Source organism: Oryzias latipes, chromosome 19 (assembly GCF_002234675.1).
Source record: "Oryzias latipes chromosome 19, ASM223467v1".
Lineage (NCBI taxonomy): Eukaryota > Metazoa > Chordata > Actinopteri > Beloniformes > Adrianichthyidae > Oryzias > Oryzias latipes.
The window spans coordinates 7,454,203-7,473,401 of NC_019877.2; the positions used below are offsets into that span (position 1 = coordinate 7,454,203).

A 19,199-nucleotide genomic window follows, 5' to 3' on the forward strand; every position below is an offset into this window, starting at 1 on the left:
GCCCTGCGTCATTACGTTCATGTCATTGAGCAACTTCCGCTCGCGGTGCAGTCTGGGTCTCGGCTACACAACTAACAGGCTGGCGTAACTTGGGGGGCTAGCTGCACGTTTGAAATGGTAACTTATTTTAAGTTTATCGATTAGTTTTTGAGGTTAGCACGTGCTTACAGTAGTCAAAAGTGTCGTTAAGCGGTTTGTCTGATTATTTCACTGTGATTATTGTGTTACTTTCACTTTGTTTTTGTCAGCCAGTTAAAAACCAGCTCAGCTGCTGTTTAGCTTAGCTCATTTTAGCTAAGTTGAGCTCATCTCGAAAGCGGGGGTAATGTTAGACACGAAGACGACCTAACTGGTCAGGCGAGTGGAATGTTTACTAGATAATGCAAATTAAGATGCCAGTTTTTATTTGCATTTACGTGTTTTATTTTCACTGTTTAACCTAGTATTTTGAAGACCTAACCAGGTTGATTTACTATTAGGCTTTGGTTAGCCACATATTTCTCATTAGTTTAAGTCGTATTAAATTAGCAGTATGTTAAATTAAAATTATATATATCAAAATATTTGATTTGAAGTGTGAAGTATCAGGTAAAAAACAAATACATTTATCGTAAGATGAAGAGTTTTAACATTGCTTTTTATAGTCTAAATCTAAAGGATTCAGTCAGTTAAATAACAGAAAAAAATACATTAGGGTTGTTGTTTTATTGTAGTATTTCCACATTTTGAAATTAAAAATGGAAAGGACTCAAAAGGAAACTTCCTTTTTGTCAGCAACACTAATGTATCAAGTAAAATTGGCATTTATTATTTCATTCCATAAATCAGGAATTTGAATTGTCTTTTTGATCAATAGGTCTTATTATTGACTTTCTGTTTATATTAAAGATGAGTCTATACTAAAATAGATTAGCAAAACTCCTTGGTAGAAATTAAAATATTGATTGATGCCAATAATGACCTTTTTTTATTTGTATTATTTTAGTTTGATACTGTGCTGATATTATGTTTACTAAAAGCAATTAATTGAAAACAATTTAATACATTTAAAATTATACTTAACTCATTACATTTAGGTCAAAACTAAACAAAACCTCTGATTTAGAAAAGCCTACCCTTTTTCAATCCTTAACTTAAGCTACTTCATGTTGACATTAGACAGATGCCTCACAACAGCTGTCATCTGCCAAAAGCTTGAGCCTGTCTTAACATGAGGCAGAAAACTGCACGTCTAATTCAGATAATGAAATGCTTCAATAACCACTTCTTATGTTTTAAGAAAATACTGGATAAGATCCTCGCAGTGGCACTCTAACCTTGGGGTATATCAGATTGAAAACCAAAGCATCTTAATCTTTACCCTAAGACTTTAAATTCCCAAAAGGTTTCTGTTAATAAATTGTATAATCTAGATTCTATTTTTCAATTTACTACCCAGTATTAGTGTGAAAAACATGATTTTTGGGGAGAATTATTGCTGTTAATGTGCCAACTGTTTTCCAGGATGTGTTCTTAATGATTCGGCGTCACAAGACCACAATCTTCACAGATGCCAAAGAGTCTACCACTGTCTATGAGTTAAAACGAATTGTTGAAGGAATTTTGAAAAGAGCACCTGACGACCAGCGGCTCTACAAAGTGAGTTCAGACGGATGGGATGTCAAAGCATGGAAGGCCTTCATACGTTTTCAACAAAGATATCATTTCTTTACAGCTATTAACATTGACAATATGGGCGGCCTATTTTTTCCTAACAAGTTAAACCTGTGCTCCATAGGATGATCAGTTGCTGGAGGACAACAAAACTTTGGGGGATTGTGGATTTACTAATCAGACCGCCAGACCTCAAGCGCCAGCTACAGTGGGTCTAGCTTTCCGTTCAAATGGTAAGTTTTCTGTAGGATGAGTTTTTGCTTTCAGAGATCAGGCTTTTATTTTGTCACCTGCAATAAGGAACTTGTTTTATTTCTGCAAAAAGAAAAAGAATTCTGATCTCTTTTGAGGTTTTCTTGTTCTACTTCATCTGTTTGTAATGTTACTAGCCACATTTATAACATTTTTTCTTTTACCAGTTTCCCATTAAAATCGTTAAGACACACATTTATGTCAACATTTAATTAAAGTTAACACTTGAATTTCCTAAGTTTTCTGTTTCTGTCATTATTCACAAGTATAAAATCAGGGGACTTTGTTACTTTGCTATGAAAATCCACCTCAGACCCACTAAATATCAGCGAGTTTAGATCGTGGAAGTTGTTTTGTACTGAATGTCACAGGTGTGAGCACCTGTGAACGTGCAACACCCTCCTACAGTTTTCACAGCTAAGGTTGGATGCATTAAAGTTGTAATAGAATTCTAAGGCATTGATTGGTTCATGAAATAATTCACATTTGCTGCTTGTTGTCCAAAAGCAATTTTTGAATTGGATCTATTCCTTTTTGGCAAATGTCTTCGATTTTGAACTTAGATACTCGCAAGTCTGTTATTTATAAATTCTTCAAAAATCTAAAGAGTATTTTCACACCAGCAGCTGGTCCACTGCTTTGCTTCAAACCAAGAACAGTGTTTTTCTCTCTATTTGAATTCCTTACGCCGCTTTTTGTAAGTGGATTCAAATTTCTAAACAGAAGCAGCAGATTTGTGACAATGGCTGTCCTCAGCCTGACAGCATGAGGGCTGGGCAGTACAGCTTTGGAAGACAAACATGGTGGCCTTTTGATTGTCAGGATACTAACTCTCCTGAAACAGTTGCAAATTTCTGCAAATAGTTTTGAATTTTAAGCGAAGTAATTTCAAAGTATACTAGAACATTACCGCTTTCTGTTTTTTTTAATTTATTTAATTTAACGGCATAACAGGATGAAGTTGACATGACGAAATCTGAGCTCCGCCATGTTCATGCTACAAACAGCTGTCCTTGTTGGAAGTATTTCTTCAAACCAGAGCCTTTTTTCTTTTTTTTCTTTCACCAAAACCTCTGCTTGTGCTTAATAGATCTGGGATTTTTAGTGGGCGTGGCAAAGTAGACCCACTCTGATGAAAATCATGTTTTGTTGTCAACATGTTCTTCTTTGATGGAGGGCATATTTTAAAAAAAATTAAGCATAAAATTGCATTTGAGTGTTTCTTTATTCAAATTGTTGTTGATGCTGGACGGGTCCAAATTTCCCTTCTTCGCTCCATCCTGATGACTTGTAGACAAATTCACGTAGATATTGGTTTTCCTTGTCTGAAATGGCGTCTGTATCAGAACTGTACGGCTGGATTGCTTCAATAATGCTCCCTGTTTTGTCACATTGGTAAAGCTAGGATGGGGTTGTGAGGGGCAGGAAGCTAGCAGGACAGAGTGTAAACAGAGAGCTCTCAGTGCCGCCCAAAACTTAGAGGCGAATTACTAATGAGCTACTGCAGAAACTATGTCCTAGAAAACGAGTTTTTGTTATTTTAATTTTGACTCAAAACAGCACAATTATAATGAAAAGACCACTGAGAACGCTGTTGCAATAGATCAAAAGATGATCGGAGTGGGACTCTAACGTAGCTCTGTTCATCATTACACTAAACCTGGAAAATACTCGAGGGTTTTTCTGTCTTGATTTCAACTGTACTGTTGTCCCGGAGCTCATGTGTCTTTGTCCCTTCTCCGCCCCAGATGACATGTTCGAGCAGCTGCACATCGAGGCCTTCTCTAGTCCCCCGGAACTGCCCGACGTGATGAAGCCCCAGGACTCTGGTAGCACTGCCAATGAGCAAGCAGTGCAGTGATAGCGGGACGGAGACTCCGGCGTCAGAGGGGACGGACAGGAGTTGGTCTGTGGATCAACTGCAGAGAAGAAGTAGCGGGGTGGTTTGAAATGTAATATAACTTAATTTGAAAGATGGAGGGGTATATCTATGTTGCATTCATGCTGTCACATCAATCCACCCCTCCCTTATTCACAATAGTTTTCCCCTTAAACTCTGGGTTTCCCATCACTTCCAGTCATGCTCCATGAAATAGCTGTTAAGCACCATCAGGCTCAAAGCCCTGACTGAAGAAGTTGTTTGAGTGACTTTGTTCATTTATTATAATTATTAACATTAAAGATTTTGGAAAAGGTGGAGTTGTCACGGTGCTTTCGAAGCAATGCGCATGGGTGAAAGTTCAGTGTTTGAGTTGGCAAGCTGCATGAACAACTTCCAAACAAAGGCTTTATTTTCTCATAAACAGACCTGCCATTGATTCCTTTACGGACAGTTTATTTTTTAATGTACATTTATAATTGGATTCCATACAAAGACAGAACTTCTTAAGCCCCTCTTGGTTGTTTCTCCTCTTCCATTTTTATTTTCTGTCTTTTGTTTTGTGTGTGTTTTGTGCACTGAGATGAATGGCAGGTACTTCACGGACAGCAAAACGAAGTCTGTGCAGCAAACACGTTTCATAATCTGTCATTTTGTAAATATCTGCATAACTGTCCACCCCCCCCCCCACCCCCACACACAAATGGCTTGTAACTGTAAGCTTACTGAATAAAAGTGTTTTTTTTTTTTTTTTCTCACTTGATTTGAGATGTAGATCTAATTCTGTGCATGTCATAAGATTTATGTTAGAAAAAGAAAAATACTTTCCCCTCCAAAGCAGACACGGGTGGAGATATTTTTTTAATTTGTCACATTTTTTGCTGTTCTTTGTCAGAAACATAAATCACAAAATTGCATTTATTTCTTAGGACGAAGTCTACTTTATTGTCTGTTTTTCAATAGACTTAATAAAGAAGGAAATGAATTGTGCGCCACTCATTTAACTAGAAAAATACTATAAACATAAAAATAAACTCAGAATTTTATCACAAATTCATTTCAAGCACCTAAATTACAATTACCTATTGGTTCATCATCCAGTTACCAAACATCCAGTTATTCATCTGTTCATCCTTAGATTAATGTATCACCATTTATTGGATTTAAATGACAAAAATATGTTAACTTAGCTGACTTTGATTTTGAATATATATAGTTTAGAGTAGACTTATATTAATTTGGCCTCTTTGATACACTATATGTTTGTTTTTTAGGGAAATTTCAAATAGAAACATTTTAATAACATTCAAGTTGTATATGCAGTTTTCAGGTAAAAGTGCCCTAAAGAAAGGTGCTCAAACAAGATAGATGTGCTTCTAATTGTATTTTATTATTCAAGGAAGTAAATGGTGAAGGTTTAAAATCATACGGTTTCATTTTAATGGTGCTTAAAAAAACAAATTTTCTTGTCATATTTAATGGAATGTTGATATGTCACCTTGATAAATGTTGATACTCGTGATACATTATTTGGGCTAAAACATCCCAAAATGTAAATATTGTTTAATGTTTTCTACAAAAAAAAAAAAAAACACGTTGCAAAGAAGAGTTCATGGTTTTCACTGACATCAGAGGTGAGTATGGTTGACCCAATGTATACTCTTATAAAGTAAAACCACTAAATGATATGATTTTGAGTAGTAAAATGTAGTCCTTCACATAATAGCCTAAGTAAGGCAGATTAAGCCGACTGTGGGGTGCAGCTGTACTATCACAGGGGGGAAGGTTTGGGTGTACTGAGAGTTTTGGGGTGTCATATCCCTCCAAGCCCCAAAAAATGCCTTGAAAACCACGACAATTTATCAACATATACATTTCTTTTAATCTATTTGATGCGTCTTGGAAATCTTATTGAATGTTCAATGATCCTCCTGAAAACATACACTTTGCATTTACCGGGCTTTGGACAGGCACAAGCAGAGCTTGAGATACGTCGTAAGGCTGCATTTGTTGTCTATTTGTTGTCTGTCTGTCCCTCTATATTTTTTGGGCAGCCGCAGTGCACTGGAAGAGCTGTCGGCGGCTGATTGGACGATCACAGATTCAGTTCATGCCTTGCCCGCCCGGGTGTCCTTGGGCAAGACATGAACACCACATTGTTCCTGGTGGTTATAGGTTGGCGCCAGTGTTTGGCAGCAGAGCTGCCATCAGTGTGTGGACGGGTGAAAGGGGCTGTGACTGTGGGGTTAAACGTTTTTGAATAACTTCTTCCCTGGTCAACTTTTAGACATCAAGAATTCAAATATTTTGATGCGTATTTGAAAACTAAAATCAATTTTTACTTGGAAACAAACATTGAATTTATTGAAAAGACTCACTTGTTACACCCACATTCTGGTGGGAACAAATGAGGGTCTTCTGTCTTTTCTTTATTTTGTCAGATTTGACTAAAGAAGGAAAAATTACTTAAATTATGGAACATAACATACCCTATGAAGTGGTGTCAATCAAAGAATAAAGAAAATTCTGAGGAAGTCTATTTTCTGCCCCTCCCGTGGCCTTTTCTGTCCTGTTTTGTTGCTTTTTTTTATTCTTGACTTTCTTTATCTTCCCTTGATTCTGTTCTTTTTGTTCCTGTTTTGTCCTTTTTCTCTGCACAACAGTTTTGATGTTTAACTTACATTGTTTTTGTGTAAGGTGGTTTTCATATATCTATAGATAGACAGATAGATAGATAGATAGATAGATAGATAGATAGATAGACAGACAGACAGACAGACAGACAGACAGACAGACAGACAGACAGACAGACAGACAGACAGACAGACAGACAGACAGACAGACAGACAGACAGACAGATAGATAGATAGATAGATAGATAGATAGATAGATAGATAGATAGATAGATAGATAGATAGATAGATAGATAGATAGATAAAGGGTCTCTGCTCGCTAACTTCCTGTTAATGAATATTCCACTGATGCAGAGGAACAGGGAAACACGAAGCACTTTCACATGAGCAGTCTTATGCCATTTCAGTGATTTGGGTTTTCTTAGTTACAGTTAATTAATGATGGGCTTAAAATGTATCTTTATAATTGTTCAGCTTTGGGCCCCAGGCACCTTTGCCTTATGGTAAGTCCACCCCATTTGTTATTTTTTTTGTTTTTTTAGTTAATTGTTGATGTTTTTTTGTTTTGTTTTTATTTTTTATTTTTGTTAATCACATTTGTAAGGGGGGGCAGCAGGCATTTGGGGGTATTGCCCTCCTTGCACATGCCTGTATCCGCCCTTGGCATTAAGCTAAAAATGCATTCTATCTCCATGTTTGTGTTTCTCCCACTTCCCCTTAAAACAGCCATAAGTCAGGGAAAAGGGCAAATAGCCGGAGTGGAATTTCCTCTTTATTTCAGCTATTAGTTGAGTGTTTTGACTGGATACGTCATTAAAGCTGAGTTTTCCTGAACAATTCTTTATCCCAAACATGGAGCAGGAATGTCGTTTGACGTCTGCGGGTGTGGAACCGCATTTTCTTCTGCTACGCCCTCTCCAGCCAGCCTCTAGGCATTTACACGGGAAGAGAAAGGGAGAACGAGACGGGACGCCCTCCTCCTCCTCCTCCTCTTTTCTTCCTCCTCTTCCTCCTCCTCCAGTTTCTTGGCGGATAACGGTTTTCAAGAAGTTCTCCAGACAAAAGGCGCAGAGAGAGAGAGGCTGTCAGAGCTGCGTTCATGCAGCCTCTCCACGCTGTCCCTGCTGCGCTACACACAGGACAGAACCGCCGGCGGAGCGCAGATCATGGAGGATTTGGGTGAGTGATCCAGCTGTTTCTCCGTCCATCTTTTTCCAACTACACGTTTAGGAAATCTTGGAGGGATCTGCGGGGAGGACTGGAGCGCCCAACCAGAGGAAATCAGCTCTCTGTTGCTCCTGGCAGGCGCACAGCACAGCTCCTTTCCCCGCAATAACACGCAGGGCTTCAGGGTTTTATGCCATTTTCAGACAAAAGAGCAAGGAAAATTTGTCTCAAACTGCACTTTGGACTAATTACTGTGTGGAAAGTGTGTGTTTACCCCTAAAAGACACACAAGACGTGGACCTGTGCATTACTTTACATCTGTTTCTCCAGCACCGCCTGCAAATCTAATCACATCTTTGAAAATTAGATTGAAGGGAATCCATAATCCATTAATTATCAAGTCAGGGATGGACAGAACATAATGTATAACAGGGTGTCTTCCATTAAGGAGCATATTTTTCCCCTTCATAAAAGACTAAAATAAACTACTATTTGAGGGGGAAAAAACAGAAAAGCTTTTCCTGCTGCCCATTCCATCATGAAGTCCATCTTAGACGTCAGGCACTCAAGCAACATGGCAAAGATGCATATCTGGGCACATCTGGATCAGATCTCACCAAGAGGGGGACTGGCTGAGTGTTTGGGCCCACAGGCTGGGTTCCTGCTGTTGTTTGGCCATGTTGTAAGTTTATGTGGCTGCATCTGGCGAGGCCTAAAAATGAGTGGGACCTCTTGTCGGAGAAAAGCCCTCGGCCAAGACAAACAAGTCGGGAAGCAGTTCTAAATATGGTCATAATTTCCAAGTTCAACTCCTTATATGTGCCGTCTGTCCAAGTCTGCGTGTGTGGAAGAGAAACACACACTCAGCAGGCAGGAAGACGGAGGGAAATATATCTGCAGTATTTTCAACACGCTGTCGAAACAGACATGTGAATCATCTTTGGCAGAGATGACCACAATGCTGCTTACGTTCAGGTCTGTCACACCGAGTGAGTAATGTTCACAGAAAAGAGAGCGTCAGCGATGGCCAGAGACATTTCAGATGGTCAGCGTCACAGTTGGATGAAAGGAACTGGAGTCCGAGCAGATTGGATTGTTTGATAAACGAACTAACAGTGGAATAGAATTGTTGAGGAGGCATGTCCAAAGTTCGGGCCATGGACTACTTGTCCACAGGCTTCTGTCATAAAAAAAGTAAATATTTCTGGTCTCCAAATATGAAATTTACTGTAATTTGGGTAAATATATATGTAGAAATATTTCTGTTTTATGTGATGAAGTAAAATGTCTCAAAACATTTTAATTACATTGTTAATTTGCATGTCATGTTGTTATGAGAGTTCAAAGAATGCTGGCCCCCACACATGTTCACCTCTCCGAATCTGGCCCTCTTTGCAAAAAGAGGAAGAAAAGTTTTATTAGTTTCACTTTTGGAATAAAAAGTAATTGTCTGGGCTGCACGGTGGTTAGCACTCTCACAAGAATGCCCTAGTAGTACAAATCCAGGCTGGGACCTTTCTGTGTGAAGTTTGCATGTTCTCCTCCTGCATGTGTGGGTTTTCTCTGGGCGTTCCTCCCACGGCCCCAACACATGGTTGGAGGTGAATCGGTGCCTCTAAATTGTCCCTAAAGGTGTGCATGTAAATAACTTTTCCCCCAACAGTAGCTCAGTGGGCTCCAGCGACCCCGTGACCCTAAAAGGGTCTCAGTGGGTACTGAAGATGGATGGATGGAAGTTTATTAATCCCTTAAGCCATTTTTAGAATAAAGCTCAAAAAGTTCCTGTTACTTTTCCCCACATTACCTAAAATTACAAAGCAAGGAAAAAGAGTCCATTTGTTTTTGTTTTTTTATTTTGACCCTGTCATTGTCAAAAAACTATGAATTTAACCCCAAAATAACAACAAATCAAGATTCTGGTGCATTAATTTGTAATGCCATAAAGAATTTGACCAGAGAAAAACATTTAGTTAAACTTTTTTCTTTTGTCATGGAACAAGTCATGTTCAGTGGTCTTATTATTATAAATAATTATTCAAAGTGGTCTTTTCCCTTTTTGATCTTTTGGTAATTATTGAACAATTAAGCTTTTTTTTTTTAAATAAACCAGTCATTTACATATTAATTTCCCAAAAAATGTCTAAAGATGCTGCAAAATAAATGAAAATTCTAAAAAATAAATAAAAAAAGTGCCTCTGTGAGACCCCTAATGCACATGGCAGAATATAATAAATGTTTTCAAAATGATTACTATTTGATTACTACCCCGATTCATTTTTTCATTAATATTATTTTGGTTTCAAAATCATGTCGGCCAATCCTAATCACATTCGGAAGTTTATAGCTCAAAATACCTTTGCTCTAAGAAAGAAAATGGTTTGAAAGTGGTGCTATAGTTGCTGTAAGTGATCTACTTTGATCAGAATTTGTTGATCTTGTGACTAAAGGCTTTTGTCTGCAAAACCTTTTTCTGAGGTGAATAAGATATGCATCATTTCCTCTAGGAGTACTGGAAAACAAAAGAATAATCAATTATTTATTTAATATTTTAGAGATACTGCAGTCTGAAAAAAATAAAAATAAAAATCCAAACCATGATACAACCCTCACTGTGCTTTGAGGATGGGATCCTTTTTTATTTGGGAAAACACAGTGCTTCCTTTTTTGACTTATTTTTTATTTATTAATAAAAAAAAACCTAATGATTTATTTGCACCAGTGGGTTTCTACGTTCTTATCCTTGTGTTTTTCTGGTAGTGCAGTGTTACTGCAATAACGTTCGGTGCTCCAAACTGAAGGAATGTGATTGGGGAAGGCTGCTCTTGGACTTCACACCCTTTACTGAAGCTTACAGTTTAAAATTTAGCGCCCTGCTTTGCACGAATATGATGATGCCACGCTGCTGCAGGGACGTGTTTGGTTTCTGGAGTGAGTGTTTGTATGGGAGGGGGTGGTTTCCTGGCAGACGTTGGATATCAGGTGCCAAACACTCTTCCTCCTCGATGCGTGTTCTGATGACCTCAGTGCGGGCTGTCTCCTGAGCGATAGCCTTCCTCCCTGTCGTGCCCGCTGGCTGATTCATGTGTGAGGATGCTGGCTGTCCTCCCTGCTGTGTGTGCTCTGACTTGCTGCTGTATTGGTCACACAGGCTGTCTGTCTCTCTTTAGGAGGGCCTGAGCTGCCTAACTACCCTCTAAGTCCTCGTATTGTTGTGTTTGGTATGTAACTGTCTGTCTACATTTTCCTGTCGTTTATGTAATAGAATCTTATTTACATCCATCCAGCATGTGACTTTACATCATTACTGTTCAAATGTAATATTTCACTATCAGGTGGTAAATTTTTGTTTCTAAATTTCTCCACAAGAAAATTTTGATCAGCTGCTTTTATTTCTTCTTAAAGACGCCCTCCTGGCCGATTTGGAGAACAGCGGCGCTCCTCTTCCTCGGTGTCCTGTTTTGCTCACCTCAGACCCTCCGCAAAATCCGGATTCCTCCAGCCAGGACCTGAGCCACACTCGGCCACCTCCACCTGCCTACACCCCGCAGCAGGTGTGGACTTGACTCCTCCCAGTTATCATAAGGCATACTTTTGCCGTCTGCATGTTTACCTTTAAACTTACCCTCTCTTTTGTGTCCTAGACCGTTTCTGCTGCCATGAAGTCCTCACAGAACTCGAACCCTGACAAGTTGTACAGGTGAATCTTTTATCATTTGTTCATTAAGCAGCTGTGGAAAGGAAAGTCCTGTGCTCATGCAAACATGACTTTGATAACTTCAAGAAAAAAAAAGAAATCAAGAAAACCTAAAGGAAATGGCACAGAATCCAAAAGCATTGTACCTGAGCTTCTGTCTTTCATTTTTTTGTCCTCCAGGCAATTAAATTAATTTAATGCAAGTAAATGTAAAAAATTGCAGTATTATAAACAAAATATAAGTAGAAAAAGCTGAAATCAACAAGCAAAGGTATATATGTTAATTTTATTTGAAACAGCTTTTGCACAAAAAAAGGAAGTTGAGCTCAAATCAAAAAGACTATCTTTACGAAAATGTAATCAACATGTGTAAAAAGGTCAATTTTACTTTACATTTTAAAGCAAAATTACAGAAACTAAAACATTAAAACGATAAATGAACATTTCGGAAACCAGAAAGAATTTTTAGAAATCAAAATGAAAGAAAACGGAAACGGTTAGTATTATGAGTCATCAGTGGTTAGATGATGATGTTTGAGTTTTGAAGAAAAGGGAAGCAGAAGGAAGTTTTGCTTGAACTGTGGTAAAGATTAATTGAGCAATCAGTGAACTTTTGCAGTGACTGTGGCCTGCAGCTTAACGAAATATTGGTATAGTCATGTAAAATAACTTCCTGTTGAAAAGGTGAACAAACGTCATCATCCAATTTGGCGATTTCCCATAATACCTACCTTTTCTCGTTTCATGATTTCCTACATTTTTTAAAAATGTCATTTTGATTTCTTGCAATTACTATTCTTTCTAAAATGTTTCCTTTTTTTTATTGATTTTTGAAATTTAATGTTGCTTTTTTTCACATTTGTATCAATGCTGGAATTTCCCCTCATGGACAGAGGAGCCACACTCAGCACAACGTTTATAGATCTCTAACATATATAACTAACATCTTATAGCATTGTTGGCCTCTAACCATATAGAGTTTCAAATGCGGTTCTGAGGAAACTTGAGCGGTCACTGAAATCCTCCAGCAGCTGCCAGTTGCTCCCCAGAATGCAGGATTCCTGCAGATGCTCCCGCTGAAGGTCGTGGCTGTTGTCCAGCTCTGAGGAGACGGAAGGTCGTCTTTGATGGTCAGCACGGCTCGTGCCAGCTATTCACGCTGAGTCCTTCAGAAACGAAAAGTGGTGCCAACGGTGTCACCGACACCCCCACACTAGGTTTGATGTGACTGAGGCTTCTGCACGGAGCTGACAAAGAAACACTCAGCCGACACGTGGCTGCAATCTGATGGAGACCAAAGCCAGAACGTTTCTCGGTTTCCTCTCATTTGTTTTTGGCTCTTTCAGCGCTGTCACGCAGCTCCATAACTCATTTCTCAATGAACAGAGTTCAACAGGAGCCATAATAAATCCAGGGACATTAGTGGGAGGATGTTGAGTAATAGTAGTTGTTGGTCTCTCCCACAGCACAGTGTGTAAACCGCGCTCTCCTCGCACAGCAGATCCTCCTCCCGCCTTCTCCTCCTCTTCACTCTTAGGTGGAGGTCTGAGTGAGCTGGACCATCTGCTGCAGGAGCTGAACGCCACCCAGTTTAACATCACAGGTTTGTGTGTGTGGGCGTGTTTGTTTTCAATCGGTGGCCTTTTTAATTCAGTCTGACTCTGTTTTCTTGTCGACAGATGAGATTCTGGCCCAGTTTCCTTCATCTGACAAAGATGAGAAGGACAAGATCAAGGAGAAGACCTCCACTTCTAGGTACCGCCTCCAAACAAGCTCTTGGCGAAAGCATCCAAGTTGAGTTAAAGCTACGAGTGGCGTTGTATGCCCTCGCCACCAACTCATTACTCCCTTGGGAGGGATGACATACATGACAAATTCATGAAAAAAATGTTTTTCTTTTTAAATATTACATGTTCCCATGTTGTTTTTCTCCCCATAGCAACCACTCTGTTTTTCGGTTGCCTGGGGGTGACGAACAAGTTTATGTACGGTAATTTAAAAAAAACGACAACAGAAAAGTCAACATTTGGATTGCCTCGGCAACTGAGTTTTTTTGTTAACTGTGCCCACATTCCTAACATATTCATATTGTATCTAATATCATTTTGTTCACCTTGAGCTAACAAGCTGAATAAAACTCATGTTTTAAATAATTCAGTAATAATTCATGCTTACAACAATTCAGTAAATGAAGCTCAAAGGGAGGCGATAGATTGAAGATGACGGTCTCTTCCCAAGTTCAAAGGTCAACAAAACATCAGTTGAGAATGTAGACTAGTGCTAGCAGCGTGTGTGTGAAATTTCACAAATGACTTGAACAAACTTTTGAAACAGGAAAATCCCCATACTTTTATACTTTGCCACAAAATGACAACAAAGGTCATATGGCCATCCCATAATAATTCAAAAATTTCCTTGGATATCCCTGACATTTTTTGAGCCCCTTAAGAGATTTTAGCTCCATTCATTTTTTATAGTATCTTCCACTGTGATCTCATCTTTTTTCTAATTGGGGGGGGGGGGGTATATTATATCTAAAATTAATTTTAACCAGGTACTAGCTGTTTGCTAATCTTTGGGAGTTTTGGAGTATGAAGCAGGGGTGACATTTTTGCCTAAAATGCACTGTAAGGAAGTAGAACTGCAAGAACAATCTGGTCCTTGCACTCCTGCTAAATCATATAGATTGGAGCTATGAGACTTTTGTTGATCTTGTTTGGTAAAAATCATAATCCCAGATGGAGTTTTTTAACACAGATTTTGGCTAATCTACAGAATAATAGTGACCTGCTGGAACCATGTAGCTTTATTTTTAGATTTTTTTTGTCAAATTAAAAGCATTTTTAAATTTTGTTTTCAGCTCAGCAAAACCCTCAGCAACGTCAGCCACATTGGAGCTGGACAAACTTATGGCATCGCTGTCAGATTTCAGAGTCCAGAGCACAGTAAGCTTTTCTTTCTGTAAAGAAAAAATATATTTTCTTAAAAATACAGTAGGATTTTCAACTTTATACCTCCTTTATTCTTTGCATATTTCTCTTTGAAGTTATAAATATGTTTAGTTTCAGCTTTGATTATCGAGGTTCAGCCCCAACTGTTGAAATCCACAGCTTTTCCAAAGCAAATCAGAGGAAAATCTACCATTTTGTCAGATGATAATCTGCTATTGTGTGAGTCAAGAGGACGATCACTTGATTTCACAGTGACTACACTGTTGCTGAGTAGAAAATGCCTTCTGGCCGAAATCAGTCACCAGATGCAGCCTCTGGAGGAGTTTTTGTCTAAAACTATTTTTTAAACTGTCCTAACATTGTTTTTTTTAGTTTTTTTTAATTCGTTTGTTCATTTCAAAACCACCATGGCTTGCAAAAAGACTTTAAAAGACAAAGAAAATCCAAATCGGATAGTTTTTAATGAAATAATGCTTCTGTGTGGCGTCACGTCATGTTGCTGGAATTCTGTGGCGTTTCTCAGTAAGCTCTCTTTGTTGGTTGTCTTCCACCAGCCGCCAGCTTCTGTCACCCCCGTGGTTAAAACACAGCAGCAGCCCCCTGCGCCGCCCCCGCCTGCCGCTCCAACCCAACCCACATCTGGAGGGTCGCTGGACAGCATGCTGGGGCTCCTCCAATCGGACCTGAGCCGACAAGGCGTTCAGACGTCCTCCAAGGGAAACTGTTCGGCGTGTCAAAAGCCGGTTGTGGGACAGGTGGTGTGACTCATCTGACCTCTTCTCCCACGCGCTGTTTGCAGCTCTCTAACTGGAAGCTGAACATTTAGGGCCTAATGCAGCTGCTCTGCAAAACATCTGTGTTTACATTATTGGCATTCTTTAAAGAAATGTCTTCATCCCCACAACAGAACATTTGACATGCAACAGCAGAGGCAAATTAAAAATAAAATAGGAGTCCCTGTGGTTTTTGTTTTATTCCAGTCAACTGAGATGCATGTTTTTGCAGGTGGTGACAGCTCTGGGGAAGGTGTGGCACCCGGAGCACTTTGTCTGCACCGAGTGTGAGACTGAACTGGGAAGCCGCAACTTCTTCGAGAAGGACGGCCGGCCGTACTGCGAATCTGACTACTTCACGCTCTTCTCCCCCCACTGTGCCCACTGCAGTAAACCCATTCTGAACGTGAGGCCCTCAGGCGCATCTCCGATACCTTGTTTTAAATGTCTTGGTGATTTTTGCTCTTCTTTCCTGTAGAAAATGGTCACTGCTCTGGACAAGAACTGGCACCCAGAGTGTTTTTGCTGTGTCAAGTGCAGCCGCACCTTTGGAGACGAAGGTGATGAAAACCACACAAACTTTCTACAAACCAGAGGATATTTAGATGCTATGGAAAAGCATTTTGTACATTGGGTTCCTGCCTTAGCATTCTTTGAAAATGCAGGCATGACACTGCTAAAACAAAGATTCTATAAATTTTAAAAGACAGGAAATTAGAAAAAAAGAAGCTTGGATTTATACCATTTTCAATTGGAGGAAAAAAAACACAACTTAAGAGGACTTTACATACAGTAACATGACATAACCTAAAACAATTAAGGATGATATGAAAAGACATTTTTTTTTATCTAACACCTCTCAGGAATAATAGGAATTTCCTTCCTGGTATTAAAAACTACATGTTTTATAAATGGTACCGTGTGGGACTACAAGTAGTTGGGGATTTTTTTGATGGTAATATGCTCATATCATTTACACAAGTTCAGAATAAATATTTGCTCCCTCAGAAGGATTTTTTTGTTGCGTATTTGCAAAATCCGTCACTTCATTAACTTTAATCTATCTCAAGACACTATACAACCGATCTTACCATTAAAAGAAACTTTGTTAAACAGTTTCATAATGAGCCACAAAATACATAAAACTATTGAGCGATGGGAAGAAGATCTGCAAAGACACTATGATGAATCGTGCTGGACAGACTGTATACGATCTACTCTAATTATTTATTAGCAACAGATATAAAGAAATTCAGTATAAGATTTTACATAGACAACATAGAACCCCACTTTTCCTGAATTAGCTAGACCCACACAGATCACCCTTGTGCCTTTAGTTTAAATTGTCAACTGGTACCTATATGCACCGTCTATGAAGTTGTCCAGAAAAGTCATATTTACGGCGATGTGTCACCAAAGACATCAGATCCGGGTCAGTTCCTGCTCGGGTTGCCACCAAGTAAGAAATTAGACAAGAATAAATCTGTTACTTAGTAAACTCCTTTTAGCATTAAAGTGCATTTTATTTAACTGGATTAAAGAAGAACCTCCCACTGTAAGTCGGTGGTGAAAAGAAATGTTCAAAACCCTACCAATGGGAAGAATTAGGGCCAAGTGAAGGAACAAAGACGATGTTTCTGTGGATTTTTGGCGCTTTCTGCTGGAACACTTACCCCGTGATCTGGCTGACACGATTCAAAGGGGTTCAGGTTCATTGGAATGGCGTTCTTATCCAACTCTTTTATCTGCTTGATATGACTTTCTCAGTCAACCTCACCGTCTACTTTTCAACGTATGTATAAGGAGGTTGGACATATGTGGGTAATTCTTACAGTCTGCACTTGTTCACAGACTATCTACCCTTTATTGAATTTTCATTCATTTTAGCCCAGACTGGGGCGTTTTGCCTTTACTTTTTTTGTTGTTTCATTATGTTGTTCTGTATAAATAATTACAAATCTAAATAAAATATAATATATATATATATATATATATATGAAACACAATTTTCATTGGAGTGGGTCTTTAAGTGTTTAACATGACGTCATAGTTTGCACTGACATTGTTTGTACAAAGTAAAACAGGGAAATCTGGCATAATAACAAAATGAAGTGAAATATGGCATAGAATGGGACATAAATTGGGGTCCCATAACTTGACATGACAAAGAACATAAAGTTTGATGTAACTCAACATAATTGACCAGTTTCTCTTTTTGAAATATTTCTTTCTTGCAGGTTTTCATGACCGTGAGGGACAGCAGTACTGTCAGCAGTGCTTCCTGACTCTCTTTGCCTCCCGCTGTCAAGGCTGCAGCCAGCCCATTCTGGAAAACTACATCTCAGCTCTTAACTCGCTGTGGCACCCCCAATGCTTCGTGTGCAGGGTGAGCGATAAGTCAAACCTAAAGTATCAGTTCTTTTTAGGGATCCACTTTTTAAACGTTTCTTTTTACATTTTTTTTAAAGTATTTATATATTTTTTTCCAATGTCAATAGTTGCAAACATCACTGCCAAAATATGATTGTTTCATGATTTAATGAAGAGCTAGAAATGGTTATCAGGGAATTGTTGAGTTAAAGAGATTAAATATACTAAATGTTTTGATATTTTAGCAAGAAAAACTACAACAAGGACTATATATAAAAGGAAAAATTGATTTTTTAATGTTCTGAATTTGGATAAATCAGCTGCGGCGAACCACCTGATGGGTGTTTCAGTAAGCCTGCATGAGAAACTTCATTGAACTAAAGCTAACTATGAATAGTAAAAGTTTATGGAAAAGTTCTCGTTTCACAGGAAACGTACTTCAGCCTGATGAGTCAGAGCTCCCTGCTGGAACTAAACCTCATCTGAGGCTTTGATTTCCTCTTTTCCTCAGGAGTGCTACAGCCCTTTTGTGAACGGCAGCTTCTTTGAACACGACGGCAAGCCGCTGTGTGAGGCCCACTATCACCAGTCGCGTGGCAGCATGTGCCACGCCTGCCAACAGCCCATCCTGGGCCGCTGCGTCACTGCCATGGGGGCCAAATTCCACCCCCATCACCTCGTGTGCCATTTCTGCCTAAAGCCCCTGAGCAAAGGTTGCTTTAAAGAGCAGGAGAACAAGCCATACTGCCACCCCTGCTTCATCAAGCTCTTTGGTTGAGGACACAACTCAAACGTTTTAAAACAAGCCCCCCAAAGACAAATGTGGTGTAACACTTTTTTTCAACAGCCTTGGGCACAAAGTGGAACCAATACTGTAAACGATTTGTCTTAAAAAGTAAAACAATTTTTCCGTGAAAGTACAACTTTTACATGTTTTGCTAAATCAAATGGATTTTTCGTTAAAGGATGACAACTTATTTTTCACTTGTAATGTCAAACAGTTAAATTCCCTTTATAATATTTGCTTTTTATCGCTACAGATATACATGTCACAGCAGATGCATTCATGTACAACATGCTGCCAGCTTTTTACATTCATGTAAACCATATCATGTTTAAAAGCAGATGTTTTGCATTTTTTCCACCAATCCTCTCCACTACTTGGATGGGAAACAAATTTCTAAAGAATAAAAATGAAGAAAATGTATTGCTTTTTGTGGTTTCTTCTAATTTTTGTAAAGTGTCTCCCCATATTTTTATGTTTATTTTAAATTTTTTATGCTTTATAGTTTTGTTTGCTTTAATTGCTTTCATCCCAAAATTGTCAAATTTACTTTCAAGGCCCAGAAGAAAATCATTTTTGGGTATCTGACCAGCAGTTAATTAAAATAACACTATATTTACACCAGTAAGTGGATGGAATTTTATTGTTTAAACTAATCTTGTAAAATATTAGTCATTTAATAATTCATTAACAAAAAATACATTGAAAAGGACTTACAATTCCATGTTTTTCAGATAAGGTTTGATGTATAAAAAAAAAACTCATGAGAAATTTCAAAATAAAATCTGGGAGTTCCTATTTTTGGCCACTAGAGGTCATTCAAAAGCCTGTCTTTTTGCAGGCGGCATTTTCAGGGTGGAAAAAACTGTTAAAACGACGTTGTTCTGCTGAATGCACATACCTGCACTTCTGTACTATCCGGGAGGGGGCGTCTTCTTTCACGTCCTCACTTCCCTCAGTACTGTTCTCATGCTGTCCTCTTTTAGGTCCTCTTTAGTCACGCAACAACACATTAGGGCCGCACCATAGGGTGCTCCGTACAT

General features: G+C 38.8%; 2 protein-coding genes across 3 annotated transcripts; both read left to right on the plus strand.

The window, feature by feature from the left end:
• Nucleotides 1-10: 10 nt before the first annotated feature.
• On the plus strand, nucleotides 11-4,769 carry elob (elongin B). Its single transcript, XM_004080290.3, has 4 exons — nucleotides 11-117; nucleotides 1,504-1,638; nucleotides 1,778-1,886; nucleotides 3,654-4,769. Exons 1-4 carry the CDS (start codon nucleotides 115-117, stop codon nucleotides 3,764-3,766), a joined length of 360 nt encoding a protein of 119 aa, XP_004080338.1. The 5' UTR covers nucleotides 11-114; the 3' UTR covers nucleotides 3,767-4,769.
• Nucleotides 4,770-7,347: 2,578 nt separating this feature from the next.
• On the plus strand, nucleotides 7,348-18,579 carry tgfb1i1 (transforming growth factor beta 1 induced transcript 1). 2 transcript variants are annotated; one of them, XM_004080296.3, is made up of 12 exons: nucleotides 7,348-7,596; nucleotides 10,752-10,802; nucleotides 10,987-11,135; nucleotides 11,226-11,281; nucleotides 12,745-12,881; nucleotides 12,958-13,033; nucleotides 14,139-14,223; nucleotides 14,784-14,984; nucleotides 15,235-15,408; nucleotides 15,481-15,562; nucleotides 17,240-17,388; nucleotides 17,884-18,579. In XM_004080296.3, exons 1-12 carry the CDS (start codon nucleotides 7,584-7,586, stop codon nucleotides 18,148-18,150), a joined length of 1,440 nt encoding a protein of 479 aa, XP_004080344.1. In that variant the 5' UTR covers nucleotides 7,348-7,583; the 3' UTR covers nucleotides 18,151-18,579. The 2 variants fall into 2 exon arrangements, with proteins under 2 accessions (XP_004080344.1, XP_004080341.1); XM_004080293.4 differs by lacking the exon at nucleotides 10,752-10,802 and having other exon boundaries at nucleotides 7,352-7,596.
• The last annotated feature ends 620 nt before the right edge of the window (nucleotides 18,580-19,199 follow it).

Coding starts and splice junctions, on each gene's coding strand:
- elob (XM_004080290.3), top strand. Junction 1,639..1,777: donor ACGACCAGCGGCTCTACAAA/GTGAGTTCAGAC, acceptor TGTGCTCCATAG/GATGATCAGTTGCTGGAGGA. Junction 1,887..3,653: donor TCTAGCTTTCCGTTCAAATG/GTAAGTTTTCTG, acceptor TCTCCGCCCCAG/ATGACATGTTCGAGCAGCTG.
- tgfb1i1 (XM_004080296.3), top strand. Junction 11,282..12,744: donor AACCCTGACAAGTTGTACAG/GTGAATCTTTTA, acceptor TCTCTCCCACAG/CACAGTGTGTAAACCGCGCT. Junction 17,389..17,883: donor CCCAATGCTTCGTGTGCAGG/GTGAGCGATAAG, acceptor TCTTTTCCTCAG/GAGTGCTACAGCCCTTTTGT.